At 39.1% G+C, this 15739-nt stretch overlaps 1 protein-coding gene across 1 annotated transcript; it reads left to right on the top strand.

Moving 5' to 3' along the window:
- Positions 1–11999: 11999 nt before the first annotated feature.
- On the top strand, positions 12000–14714 carry LOC311252089 (trace amine-associated receptor 1-like). Its single transcript, XM_084344925.1, has 2 exons — positions 12000–12435; positions 13612–14714. The coding sequence occupies exon 2, from the start codon at positions 13612–13614 to the stop codon at positions 14605–14607; it is 996 nt and encodes a 331-aa protein (XP_084201051.1). The 5' UTR covers positions 12000–12435; the 3' UTR covers positions 14608–14714.
- The last annotated feature ends 1025 nt before the right edge of the window (positions 14715–15739 follow it).

Below are 15739 nucleotides of genomic sequence, written 5' to 3'. Positions count from 1 at the left end.
CATTTCCATTATAATGGCAACCAGGCTGCTGAAGAGCTTCAACAACAAAGCTGCCATGATTGTCATGATGGTGTGGAAAGCTCTCTGCTTTGATTGGTCAACTCGCTCCCTGTTCCCGCCCACTTCCCCTGGCCCTGGACGAAACAAAACACAGAGAACAGAAATGCTGCAGAAAGAGACGACAGTTGAGGAGAGGACCACAAACAAGAAACTACAGATGTTGATGAAATAAAAACTGATGTTACTGAAAATTGCTATACCCAGTAATCCAAAGCCAGACAGCCAAACACACCCAATGCTGATATTTCTGACTCCACCCGACTGTCTCAGCCCCAGGTAGGTGATAGGGTGAACAACAGCCAGGTAGCGCTCGACACAGGTCATAAGGTGAAATAGAGTCCGTCCGGGTGTAACAATGGCGTAGATGCACAGCCCTACTATCACTACAGTGTATTGTTTAGTGTACATGCCATAATAGAAGAAGCAAAACCCCACGAAATGAATCAGCTCCAGGACAACCATGTTATAGGTGCAGATGTCAGAGTGACTAGTAATCAGTGCTGCTGTGGCAACAGAGCGCTGTTTCCTCCATTTTTGGTAGCCTGCATAGAGGACGAGGATGAAGAGAGGGAGGAGGAGGATGTTGCTGATAAAGAAGGCTGAATAGATGGAAATGCTTGAATTCAAGCATTCAAGTGTAGAATGATGGGAGGAGTTGATTGACATGTCTCTTTGGATGGATAACTAGACAGACAGAAGAAGAAGGTGAGAGAAGAAAAACTGTCCATACAAGTCACAGGAAAAATGTGATCACTTGTTAAATAGCACATTAACACGCTCCTGAATACAGTATGTCCTTCACATGTTCAAAAAATGCAAACAAACCTTGCTATCGGATCACTCTAGCTTTTCCTCTGACCGTCCACATCGGACACATTCCTACTGTGTTAATGCTCGTATAATATATTGGACGGTCATCCCAAATTATTATTAACCTAATGCCTGATAAATGCAACGGTAGAGAACAGAGGGGAGCGCTGGAAGCAACATTTTTGCTCGGGGGACAGCGAGGTATTCTTGCGGGGCGTTTACACCCCTTACCATCCCTCTTACTAGATTCATGACCAGACAAGTTGAAACTTGCAGCTATTTTGCAAAAGAATCTGGTCTGCAACATCAATTAAATCTTGGGGGGGGAAAACTGTGGGGAATTTATAAAACATGCAAGTTTAAATCAATGTTTAAGCCAATCACTTTAGTTGTTGTTGAACATACAGCATAACAATTATTTTCTACATGATGCCATCCTAACTACATATAATCAAAGGTATTTACAGAAGAAAAGACTCTCCCTATCCCTGCAAGAAAGCAGTCGCGTCGAACTGGTCAGAACAGCTTGCTGGTTAACATGTTTGTTTTTTTTACTTGCTGGGGATCATTCAGCTTAATAATCAGGGAGAAATGATGAATAGGGGGGTGCTGTCCCAGAAAAGGTTTAGCACCACTGGTTTAGATTAATGTTATTGTACGTCGACAGAAAATGTTATTTGAGGATAACACCAATTAAACCAAATTAATGTTGTTTGTTTAAAAATATGTAAATGGTCATAATCACGGAGACGTGAATGTTCTCGTTGGTATTTTGGATATTTATGGGAATAAGTTAAGAAAAGGTATTAAGTCACACCCACCTTGTCAGCAGTTGCTTCTCATCATCTGAGTCTCCAAAATCAGTGACAGCTGTTCACTGTAGTCTGGTCCTCATGTGTTAGTATGTCGTATAATGTTGCAGAATGACATGCGCAGGACGGCAGAGTTTTTGCATATTGCAAATCAAGCTACTTATTTTGTGTGACTCTGGACTAGAACTCGTAACAGGCAAATTTTCTTAATGGCATATTCTTCCTTAATTACAAGGTTGGTTTAATGTCAACACCATTGGCGCTGATTCGGTGTTTAAAGGGTAACGTTGGGTCGCTTTTTGAAGCATCTCAGGTTAACAGACAACGATCCCATCAAAAGCTTTATGTCAAGATTCATGTGGCAGTCATGATAACCAAATGTGTTGCAAACATGTTGTAGGGTTGTAACAGTACTCCTTCACTTTTGATCTTTTTTTCTAATCATTGAACTTTTATGTCCAAAGTACAGGTGATTTCAACAGAATTGCCAAAATGTAAACACACACTGCTAAAAACCATAAAGGTGTAGATAGTTGAGGAAATCTACATTCATTTTCCAGCTGACAAGATTGATGCTAAAGAAATGTCTGTATGCTAAGTGTCAAGCTACAACCAGCAGTCTGCAGCTGTCCCTGAGCTTTGACCTCCTCGTGGAACTACAAAACAGGTCATTTGCCTGTGGCAATTTACTGTAAAAAGTATCATAAAAACTTCATCTGTTTATATGTGCAACATGCAAAACATACCACAGTCCTCTCATCTGTTTTTCACACACACCCACACACCAAAGAACACAAGCATGTATTAGTTATTACATATTTGGACCACTCAAGGCAGTCAGTGAGTTTGCAGAAGCAAGACAACCACGATCAAAAATAAACTGCTGAGGTGGGTGTATAAATAATAACATTTCGTATTTAAATGCTAATATTGGCTTATTTTTAATGTTGTCACTATATAATACAACTAAATGGCAATAAGGCTGACTTTTCCTTTGCTTTTGTCGAATGCTAATGTAAACCTAATTTACTTCATTCATTATTTGAAGGGAAATTCATATCATCATTGTGGAAGATGTGATTGCAGTTTACTGCCCTCATACTTAGAATGGTCAATACACATACAAACTTATTATTTGGTACATTCTCGGCTGTAACTATTTTCCTTGCCTGTATGTCCAAAGTACCTTATTATTGGCATGCCATGGATTTCTTCTGCTCCTGTGTGGCCAAAAAATTCATCCCTTTTTGTTTCCAGAACAATATAATTATGCTCCTTTTGGGTGTGAAATGGTCTTTCCAATAATTTCTGTCAAGGATTTGCTCTTGTAATGATGCATTTGCAGTAACTGTTATCATGACACAGAATGACTTCTTTGAGTTTTCTTGTAAACAAGCAAATTGTTCCTCTCAAGTGTATATCACGAAAACATATTGTGTATGTTCTTGTTGCCTGATAAACTGTTTATTTCTAGCTTTCAGTCTTCTTTTTCCTTGCCTTTGCTACTTTTGGCTACCGTTAATCAGCTGAATAACATGATATATTTTGTTGTATATTGCACCAACGCATGTGAGCTGGGAATAATGAACCCTTGCTAGGTCTTACCACCATGATATTTCTAAATGTAAGGAAAGGGAGCCTTTGTTTGAAAATAGACTTTTATTAACTCTCTCTACACAGCCTCATTTCTTCTTTATTGTCCCTCTCTTTTTTCTTTTTTAATTTCCCCTCCTCCTCTGTCTTCTCATCCTCTTCAGGCTCCATCTACATACAGTAGAAATGTCAGTCAACTCATCCACCTCCTCCAACTCCTCCCTTGATTCTGCATTTGACCATTGTACTGACTCCAAGGCTACCATTTCCCTCTCTGCCATCATTGTCACCAAGACCGTCCTCCTCGTTCCTCTTTCTATTCTCGTCCTCTACCTGGGCAACTGACAATGGCGGCAGCAGCGCTCCTTTGCAACAATGAGCCATTCTGACATTTTCACCTGCCATGTGGCTGTTTTGGAGCTGACTGGGGCTTTAGGTTTCCCCATCTACTTCTATGGCCACTCCAATGATTTCCAAGACATAAGGAAAGTGGGTTTCTGTTTTTTTTCCATCACTTTCTTTGGAGAGGTATTATTTCACCTCGTGACCTGTGTGGAGCGGTACTTGGCCGTAGTTCACCCTATCACCTACCTGGGGTTGAAAAGGGCAGGCGGGGTCAGGATCAGAAACATCAGCACTGGGTGTGTTTGGCTGTTGTCCTTTGGCTCAATGTGTATAACAGCTTTTTACTTCCCGTATCTACCTGTTATCCCAGTTTGCTGTCTTTTGGTGTTCTCCTTCATTGTCGTCTCTTTCCTCAGCCTTTCTGTTCTCTGGGTTCTGATTCGCCCAGGACCAGGCAAAGTGGGTGGGGACAGGGAGCAGGTTGACCAATCAAAGCAGAGGGCTTTCCACTCTATCATGGCCATAATGGGAGTGCTGTTGTTGTGGTTTGTTGGATACCTTGTTTGTCTTGTTCTAGGTGATTCGCCACTGCTGAGCTATAGTGTTCAGTGTTTGGTGGTGATATCTGGAGTGTGGTTCGGTCTGCCCAGCAGTTTGGTGTTACCTCTGCTGTTCCTACACAGAGCAGGACAATTACCATTTAGTTGTTCAGAAAAAACTTCAAACCCCTCTCACTAATCGCTTCTGGTTCTAAGGTTCCAGGAGGACATATGACCACATCAACATCTAAAGACATTAATCTTACACCCAGATCACCTCAAAGGCAGAATTAACCAATCCTTTGGTCAGTGCCAGTACACCACATTAAGTAGCCTGACTATCAGACTGAATGGTAATACCATGAGCAATGTATTGTCATTATTCAGTTAGAGTTAGAGTTAGGTCAGAAAGATAACAAGGTCTTCTGATAAAGAAAAAATGACAGATATGGCAGACTTGAGTTCACATTTACCTTTTCTTTTTCCGGTATTACGACACCTGAAAGACACCAAGACATCTAATGTCACACTACAGAAAAGGAGAGGCTTACTTTAATTTTTTCTCTTAGAAATTGAGGAATTGAAAAATGTTACAAGTTAGTTCACACTATGAGGTTAAGTGTTTAGCTAAATAAACATCTCTTTGTTTGTGACTCATTGGAGTAGTAGTAAAAAAGATTGTTATATTGTTGGCACCAATGTTAATTCAGCTGTTAATCACTAGTTTTTCAGACAGTTTTTAAAGTTTGCAAATTCATTTTAGTATTTAGGATGTTTACGATTATGAATTTATGCATACGCTTATCAATACATTTGCAGTACATTATTTTTATATTATATATGTATATATATATATATATATATATATATATATATATATATACTGTATATATGTATATTCAGTATATATATGTAGGTGAAGCCTAAGTCTCACGCTCTTATCAATCTCCCTCGTGTCCACATCCAAAGAATCCACTGAGACTTGTAGGTAAACTTGAAATGTTTACTTCAGAAAAATGCAGGAAAAACACATAAAATAAATTGTCACAAAATTAGATACAAATCGCGTCCTATACACGTAATGAGAGAATGTACTTGAGAGAGAGCGATCAAAAAACTATATGGCTCCACTCCCCGCTTGTCCTGACTGACCACAACATTCACATTTCCTGCCAAACACTCACGAAAGAGTGACCCATTAAAGGTGCAGTCTGCCCAAAACAAATACATCCGTCCATTATAAAGTACCACAAATAAATTGGATAAAGGATAATTTTAGCTGTCCACAAATATTGAAATTATCAAAACCTGTACTTATTGTGACTATAAACAAACCATATGTATAAAACTGTAAATAATGTAAATATTCTAATCCTTATTCCTTCTGATGAACTTAAATTATTCTATCAACAAGAAAACTGCATTTATCAATTGCACCAATCAGGCATAACATTATGACCACCTGCCTAATATTGTGAAGGTTCCTCTTGTGCAGCCAAAACAGCTCTGACCTGTCAAGACATGGACTTGAGCCCTCTGAGGGGGTCCTGTGGTGTCTGGCACCAGGGCGTTTAATAGTGGATCCTCTGGGTCCTGTATGCTGGGGGTCGGGGCCTCCATGGATCAGACCTGCTCCAGCACGTCCTCCAGATGCTCCATCAGATTGAGATCTGGGGAATTTGGAGGCCCGGTCAACACCTTGGGCCTTTATTGTGTTCCTCGAGCTGTTCCTGAGCAGTGTGTCAGGGCACATTGTCCTGCTGGGGGGCCACTGCCATCGGGTAGTGTTGTTGTGATGAGGGGGTGTACTTGGTCCACAACAGTGTTTGGATGGGTGATGCGTGTCAAGTGGCATTCATGTGAATGCCAGCACCAAAGGTTTCCCAGCAGAACATCGCATTGTGATGAGATGATCAATGTTATTCACGTCACCTGTCAGTGGTTTTAATGTTGTGGCTGATCGGTGTATACACACACACACACACACACACACACACACACACCGATCTGTTCTTGTGAAATAATCTGGTATGAAATATTGTTCTGGGGTCAGATGTGATGAAAACACAGCCATTCACTCACAGACAGGTGTGCTGGGCTAAATGACAGGATTTGATTTGAATACACATCTTTGTTCATGAGTCATTTGAGTCCTGGCAAATGTTCATCTTAATGGACTGATTAAATGAACCATAGTTAATGGTCGCAAAGTTTGGAAATTAATGTTTAGAAAAGTTTAAGATGTTTAAGATTATGAAGTATGTGTGCACTAATCAGTGAATTTGCAATATGTTTTTAATATCATGATGCTGTAAGGTGGTTTAATTACATTGTAGTACCGTGATGTTTGACATTACTGTGTTTGAGCAAAGGAATAAATTCATAGTTGACTTTGTGTTGTTTGTGTTTTCGTTGTACAATCTCGGCACAGATCATGCAGCACAGGTGATGAACAGGGATGAGCGGTATGATATTCAAATAATGGTGCTGCTCACCTAAGATCTGACTTCACTTGCAATATGAGGAAAAAAACATTTACCTGATGTAATTTACCATAGAAAAGGATAATAAAATATGAATTTCAAAAGAGCCCTGGTCACGCTGTCATCTGTTTGTCACAGTATTATAATCGACTCACACACGCGCCTTAATCACATATATGTATAAGATAAATTTCGGACCAGTTACCAGTGAACAGCAGTCAGAGTTTGGAGTCGCAGCAAAGGGCCATCACAAGGAGCGTCTGCTGAGGTGGGTGTCCTTTGACAGATGAAGATTTTGTGATTCTAAGATGAAGACTTAGTTATTAATGTGTGAGTGTTGGGTAGGCTTTTAATATTTGTGATTATTTGCAGTAACTCCATTTCCAGGGTTATTTTCTTATATAGCTGTTAACTTGTGTTTTGCAATTTTTACAATTGTGCTTCTATGTTCTTTCAAGTTTCAAGCTTTATGTTTTTACATTTTCTTTCTAAATTAGTATTACTTGAGAAATCATTAGTTTAAGTGAATTTAGCAATTGTTTTCGAACTTTCTGTTGACACTGAATAACCTCTTGATGATTACTGAACAACCTTTTCTGAATGAGATTTATTTTCTCTGCGTTTGGTTTTAACATTGTGTCTCCATCTGTCTTCAACTCCCCTCTTTGTTCTCCTTCTCCTCTTCAGACCTCCGTGTAAACATGCCAGTCAACTCCTCTTCCTTTGCTGACCTCTCCCTTCTTCCCCCTCACCTCTCTTCCAACTTCTCCCTCAATCCTGTCTACCAGTGCTTTAGTTTCAGAATGAGCATATTTATCCTCTCTACTTTCTCCACCACCTACATCCTCTTCCTCCCTCTCCTCATCCATGTCCTCTACCTGGGTTACCAACGATGGAAGAAACAGCACTCTATTTCCACGTCTGCAACAAGTCACTGTGACATCATCACCTATCACTCCATTGCCATGCAGCTGAATGAAGTCTTGGGTATCACCTTGTTTATTTGTGGCCGCTACATCAAGCTTCCAGAGATGATGCCTGTGGGGCTCTCTGTCTGCTCTGTCACCTCCCTCGGACAGGCTCTGTTACAGCTCCTGACCTGTGTGATGCGCTACCTGGCTGTGGTTCACCCCATCACCTACATGGGACTAAGACAGGCGGGCAGGGTCTGGATCAGAAACACTATCGTTGGGTGTGTTTGGGTACTGAGCTTCGGGTGGATGGTCTATAATTATCTAAGCAAATATGAGTTCCGTTTAATCTTGTATTCAAGCATTATGGTTTTATCCTTAATTGTCGTCTCTTTTTGCAGCATTTCGGTTCTCTGCGCTCTCAAGCGCCCGGGGCCGGGGGAAGTGGGTGGGACAAGGGAGCATGTTGACCAATCAAAGCAGAGCGCTTTCCACGCCATCATGGCTATAATGGGAGTATTATTGTTCAACTTTGGGGTGAATCTGACTGCCAATGTGATGTACGCTTACTCTGTATTTAGTGACATGTGTACAGCGATGTTGATCATGATGTGGTTTTCTCTGCCCAGTAGATTGGTATTACCTCTGCTGTTTCTACACCGGGCAGGAAAGTTACAATGTTATAAACACACTGGTTCTGGATGAGGCTTTGATTACATGTGTGAGTTCAAATATTTGAAAATAGCTCAAATAACTGTTTTAGATTTTGTGGTTGACTTTGAATCTTAGTTTACAAGATGTTGTCATTTGTTTAAGTAGTGTTGGAGTGCTCAAGTCTCGATATTGACCACATTTTCACTCTGTCTTGTTTTGGTCCCAGACAAAGACAACTGGAATTTATTTTGAGACCACAGCTGCAGGGATATCGCTGTATTGAATAACTGTTTGACACATAATGTACTTGTGACTAATGAAGGTTTCACCCAGAAAACCTGATGCTTGTTCAAAAAATTGCATTGTGTTTGGTCGATGGTATAACATGGAAAAGGAGTGAAGTTAGGAGGAGTTAAGTTGATTTCAGCTCCTTCTTGTTTGCATTTGTTGTTCATAGAAAACAAAGTCAAATTTCCCACACACAGACAGACATTTCTCATGGTACACTTATACATTAACATTTATGTAGCCTATATGACAATAAAAGAAGTGAATGAAGAGTAATTTTCATTTGTCTTTGGATATTTCATTAGATCAGATTAAGAGTGTCACTGGTTTACATCATCCACATTTTATTTTAAGTGTGTCATGCATTGCAGGACTGACACTGGTTACGGTCATCGTCTAAGACATCATCTTCTCCTGCTTTGGTTTGGTCATGACTTGGTCTCGGTTTATGTGGTCTTGACTTTCACACTGTGTTTAAATCAGGAAGAGTAATATGGGTCATCATTTAAAGTTTTAGAATAATCAGAGCCACAGGTAAATGTCAAGAATAGCATGTTTTGTTCTTATCTGATTATAAAGAAGGAATATCTGGAAAGGATCAAAAGCAGAACAAAGATGGTTGTGGAGCATATATATATATATATATATATATATATATATATATATATATATATATGCACCATTTAGCATATTTGTATTCTCATATTTGCTGATTAGCAAGTACTGCTGAGGCTGATTGAAAATGACTAGTTTGTGCAGGGATTGATTTATGAATATTTTTTTCGCACTGATTATTGGATCAACTCCATTCTTTCTTCTTGTGAGAAATCTGGTGAGAAATATAGTCCAAAATGCATGTCTCGTTCATCCAACATGCTTTAGATGAAGCCGAGTCCACTTTCGTATAACTTACACATCAGCTGGGTTCTCAGCAAAACCATGCTAATGTGGGTCCCTATAGTGGACCGCTACTGGATATAGCAATATGGAGCACTGAATTTCCGTTAACGGTTTATCAGACCACAAATTAGCTAGCTAGTGTGCTTTCCAAGAGTGCTTTTGATATTCCTTTTATGAACTGTGTAATAGGAACCAGTCATTCTGAAGGACTAAGAGAGTACAGACTAAGAATACAGGATGTGTAACTTGGAAAATGAGCAGTGAATTTGATTAATTTACTTATTAGTTTATCAGACTACAAATTGTACATTAGAGAGCTATTTCCTGGAATGCAGTCAGTTCAAAGGCTTTTTAGCTTTCGTCATACAGAAGTGGACGAGGTTTCAGTTAAGTAGGTTGCAAAAGGGCTACACACATCCAAAACTGGAGTGACACAATGTGATGACAACACAGCTATTCACTTGCAAACAAACAGGTGTGCCGGGCTAAACGACTGATTTGAATAGACACTCTTTTGTTCATGAGTCATTTGAGTCCATTCAAATGTTCATCTACATGGACTGATTAAATGAACCATCACTGCAAATTGCTACATTGTTGGCCAGATTTGAATTAATGCCTGGTTGTGTAAGACTAAAGTTTGTAAATTATTTTTTAGTGTTGAGGAAGGTTGAGAGTTGTAAGATAATGAACTTTTGATCACAGTAATCAGTAAAGTTGCTGTATAATATCTACACAATTCTGTAGAATACTGATATCGCGGTAGTATGATGTATAACCTTACTGAAGGAATACATTTCATAATAATTTACTTTGTGTGGTGGTGTATTTGTTGTAATTCTCCATGATTGGCATGATATTCAAATCATGGCCCTGCAGAAATTAGCCGTGTTTCCTGTTACGACCCCCTACAGAAAGTACACAATAGAGGTCAAGTTGCAGGTAGAAAGAGGCCACATTTATTAAATAAACCACGATCAGACCGAGGAAAAACCCCAAAAATCAATCAAAGACCAACCCACCAAGGCCGGGGGACTAACCCTGTACCGTCACACAAAGACGCAACTGAAACAAAGCCCCGAAAACAGGAATACAGCACCCAGCAGATAAACATAAAACAAAACATAATACCACAGCGACTCTGGTCAGAAGGTGGAATGGAGAAAGACAGAGCCTAGTGCCCTACCTCCTCTTACAGGTTATCTTCAATCAGCCAGACCGCTTTCACCTGGACACAAAAAAGTGGCTTTTAAGTACTTAGAAATGTCTTATTATCCAACAGTTAACATGTTTTATTTGCCATTATTAACACTTCAATAGTCTTAACACATAATAATGGTGATAAGTATTTTAAGGACATTTAAAGGGCATTATCTATTCACTAATGCCTATTACAAAGACCTTAATATAAAGTGTTTACAAAAAACATAAATACAAAACTGAAGATAAATTGTCTCGTCAATAATATTTCTTTCTTGCCTAATATTAATGCTTTTGAATTAAGCGACAGGTCACAACTTTGTTTGCCATATGAGAATGCAGTTCTCCAAAACTTAGGAAAATAATGAGCTCCCTTGTTGAGGAGGTGCCAGAATACAGACAGCGGTAATGAGATCCCAGTTCTTGGAGGTGTGAGAAGTCAGAGGATGATGACATCTATCTGCACCCCCACAAGACCATCATTCACACTTCTAATTGGTGTTTATGCTGCATTAATTACTGCATGAGGCACAGACTAAAATTATACTTTTATCATAACATGTTTCCATCAAGGAACAAACAACTTTAGTTTGAGAAAAAAAAAAAATAACAGAAGTGGCATGATGACTGATTGTGTAGAAACTTCTGGCCTTTTCTTTGTTTTCTCTACATTTGATCCTACTTTTTCTTAAAAGATAGAGACATACAACTGAGAAGAAGTAAGGGATCATATACACTATATAAGATATAATGAATAGGTAGTGCATCTTAAACCATTTTACCTCCTACTGTGCAAATTCTTTCTTTCCTTGCTTTCCCAGCTGTACCTGTACTTCCCTTGAAACCACAAGCTGAACATGTACAGCTCACCACATCCCAAACTATCAAATTTATACTCTTTACATATACCGATAATATCTGTAAATCAAGTTTTGAAGTTTGCCTTTCAATATGGCACACCACATAGAGCAGATACTGAGCACACTCAGACCAAACACAGTCCTGTGGCAGTATAAGGATACCCATACAGACCCGCTTAGACCTGTGAAGGCCCTCACCCTCACGATAACTGACAGCCATGTTTCTAAAATGTTCAAAGGTACTTATGGATATTGGGATATTTTACAGTTTCACTTGATTGTATATCCGTAAATTATGTCACTTACATTATGTGAGTGACGTACTTACTGACTACTGTTTGTGACATAAGTTACGTCACTTACACAACTTCTGTTACTGACTTACAACACTGAAGATAGTTATCTTAACCCAGGACATGAAAGTCTATTTGGACATTGTATATAACACGTATTATTGCTAACTCGATGGTGAGCCCTTCATGTGCAAAACTGACAGTAGGTGGGTCATACTTTGAGACCTAAACCCACTTTTAAGTTTATTTTATTATATATCCTGGCTCATATAAACCCAAAGGCAGTTGTTGGTCTTTCCATGGGGTTTGTTGTTGAGAAGAACAATACAGAATATTTTACCAAATGGTTTGTATGTTTGCAAGCATAAGGCATTTGGTCACCACACACTTTCAAATCGTGGCTTTTACATTTTTTATAATTTAATCATTTTTAAAACCATAGGCTGCACTTTCAAAACTCACTTTTACAACTCAAATCTTTATACAATGAATGGTGAAGGGATATTCACCTCCAATTGTACATTATCCACTGGGACAGACTGTCCAACCTGTCCCCCACAGGGTCTATTATTTAAAGCTCTTTCTCTAATGGCCAGAGAGACCGAGAGCCCAACAGAGGTAAAGCTGACACTGACCCCATTTGAGGCAAAATCTGCTGTGGCCCTACTGCCCAGGTAACTATGGAAGGTGAGTGTGGGATTGAAACACAACTGTCTGAATATGCTTTGAGAAAGCTGCCTAATGATCATCACAGTTTTTAATGAAAACAGTGCTGCAAAATGTGTTTTAACCCCTGGAAACAGACTTGTAACACACACTTTAAATGTCCTTAAATCTGTAAATGTCCTACTTTAATTGTCCTAAAATGGGCCTGGGTTCTTATGGGTTAAGTGAGCTGGCTAAGGTTTTCTTGATAGCTCCGGAGAAAATATTGCTGGTCTAAGATGCATGGGAACATCAACAGAGTCCAAACTACATAAACAGCTGAGGCTCTTTCTTCATGTTTTTTACCAATTTTCAGTTTACTATTCAGTTTGTAGTAAGAAGAGTTTCAGATTGTTCTGATTAACCATTTTGAGTTTTGTCCAAAGCAGAAGAAAATTAGGTTTCCTGCTCTGAGTTGACACTTTTCAGCACAGTTTACAGGTGTAAGATTTGCAGCACTGTTTAACATTTTTATCTGAGGGAGAGAGAGGCTCCAATTCAAAGCGTCAAGTAATGTAACTTCATGGTGTCTCTCCAGTCAGAAGAACCACACCAGTGACAAAAAGTGACAAACGATTTCACATTACTGCCTCGGTGACCTGCATGCATTCACATGTTTATTGACCTTTAATGGTTCATAGCATGATTGATGATATAAATCAGTCTAAAAATACATATTTATTGGATAGCGAGGGTGTTTGGAAGTCAAGGAATTGATTGTCCACCCCTCCCATTCTCTCTGCCTTTTTTTCAACTTGTTTCAGGGTTTTTCAGAGATTTCAAATAAATAGCTGCCTGCTCCTCATGCCCTGATGAAAGTGTTATGTTTTGTCATTCTCACCCTTCCCCGATCTACCTTTGGTTCCATCTTATAACAATTCTAAGCGGTTTATTGATGACGATTTATTGAATATATAAATGGTTTATTGATAACATGCATATAGTAACAATTTAAGTTTTATTTTGCTCTAGCTGCCACTGAGCTACGATCTATGAGAAGAAAAGAAATGATGAAGCCCAATTTACAAAGTAATCTTGGGTTATTCCAGTTTTAGCGCAGATTTTATTTTAAAGAAAGAAAAAGAAATATGGATGTTAGTAGCACCAGCACATTTTATTCCATTCCTGAATATATCATTCTTATTCCCCTCTGAACAGATGGAGCCAGTACTCTGCTATGAGTCCAGAAACAGTTCCTGTCTAAAGACCATCTATCCCTTGCCCATACGCATCGTCCTCTACATGATTCTAGGAAGCACAGTCATCCTCACAGTGTGTGGAAACCTCTTGGTCACCGTGTCAATAGCCTATTTTAAGCAGCTCCATACTCCAACCAATTACCTGATAGTCTCTCTGGCTGTGTCTGACCTTCTTTTAGGGTTGTTCGTCATGTTGCCCAGTATGATTCAATGTGTGGAGTCTTGCTGGTATTTTGGTGATGAATTCTGTCAAGTCTATATGAGTTCTGATGTTATGTTATGTACAGCATCGATACTAAATTTGGCATTCATATCACTTGACCGACACTATGCTGTTTGCCAACCTCTACTATACAGAAGGAAAATATCTGTTAATGCTGTGTTGATCATGATTCTGCTCAGTTGGAGTATTTCAGCTCTTGTAGGCTTTGGTATGGTTTTTCTGAAGTTAAATATTTTGGGGATTGAGGACTTCTACTATAACCACATCGCCTGTGAAGGAACATGCGTTTTGTTTCAGAGTGGCCTGTCAAGTTCAGTCTCATCAGTTCTCTCCTTTTACATTCCAGGAATTATAATGCTTGGTGTTTACCTGAAGATTTTGCTCGTGGCACAGAGACAGTCGCGCAGCATACAGAAAACAAGCTGTATGAATTCAACAAGCATATCTAATACAACCCAGACAAAAGCCACTAAAACACTGGCTATCATAATGGGGGCGTTTCTTTCCTTTTGGACTCCTTTTTTTGTGTGTAACATTATTGATCCCTTTATCAATTACTCAACACCACCAGCACTGTTTGGCACACTAGTATGGGTGGGTTTCTTTAATTCTACTGTGAACCCTATAATCTATGCATTTTATTATAGTTGGTTCAGAAAGGCATTTCGATTATTCACTTCAGGTATAATTTTTAAATCTGACATTTCAGAGACAACACTTGTCACAGAATGAATTGATGAAAAGTAGATGACTCAGACACCTGGGTATTCCTCTTACAGAAATGAAGTGGTTGGTTAGAAAATGCATGTAAAACTGGTTAAAAATGTGCTATTTTGTTCCCATTGATCGATAAGTTCCGAATACCATTTTTTCTTTCACAATTCTGATACCTGAACTGTGCAGGTACTGATCAAATACTAGTGCATTATAAACTGTATTGATTTGGTGCTTGCCTAACAACATTTTTTTTAAAAAAGCATTTATAGGCTTGAACAGCAAAATAAAGCAGTGCAATGCAACTCATGTTATGCGACCTGCAACCTTTCTGACCAGGCCATTTGGAAGCTATTGGCTGCTGCAACTACATGTGCCACTGTTACAATGGTGACCCTGGAAGCAGTCCCAGGATTATTTCCAGTTACAGGGACGCCACAGAGTTCCAACCAATAGCTTCAACATATGGATTAACAGGAGATGCTGCTAAAATAAACCCATAGGCAGTTATTGGTCTTTCCATGGGGTTTGTTGTTGAGAAGAAAAATACAGGATATCCTACCAAATGGTTTGCATGTTTGCAAGCATAAGGCATTTGGTCACCACACACTTTCAAATCACGGCTTTTACATTTTTTATAATTTAATCATTTTTAAAACCATAGGCTGCACTTTTAAAACTCACTTTTTAAACTCAAATCTTTATACAACGAATGGTGAAGGGATATTCACCTCCAATTGTACATTATCCACTGGGACAGTCTGTCCAACCTGACTCCCACAGGGTCTATTATTTAAAGGTCTTACTCTAATGGCCAGAGAGACAGAGAGCCCAATAGAGGTAAAGCTGACACTGACCCCATTTGAGGCAAATTCTGCTGTGGCCCTACTGCCCAGGTAACTATGGAAGGTGAGTGTGGAATTGAAACACAACTGTCTGAATATGCTTTGAGAAAGCTGCCTAATGATCATCACAGTTTTTAATGAAAACAGTGCTGCAAAATGTGTTTTAACCCCTGGAAACAGACTTGTAACAAACACTTTAAATGTCCTTAAATCTGTAAATGTTCTACTTTAATTGTCCTAAAATGGGTCTGGGTTCTTATGGGTTAAGTGAGCTGGCTAATGTGTTCTTGATAGCTCCAGAGAAA

The sequence above is a fragment of the Pagrus pagrus genome, assembly GCF_965226575.1.
Source record: "Pagrus pagrus genome assembly, chromosome: 22".
Lineage (NCBI taxonomy): Eukaryota > Metazoa > Chordata > Actinopteri > Spariformes > Sparidae > Pagrus > Pagrus pagrus.
Note: the sequence above shows the minus strand (reverse complement) of the source record. Positions and strands in the feature narration are given on the sequence as shown.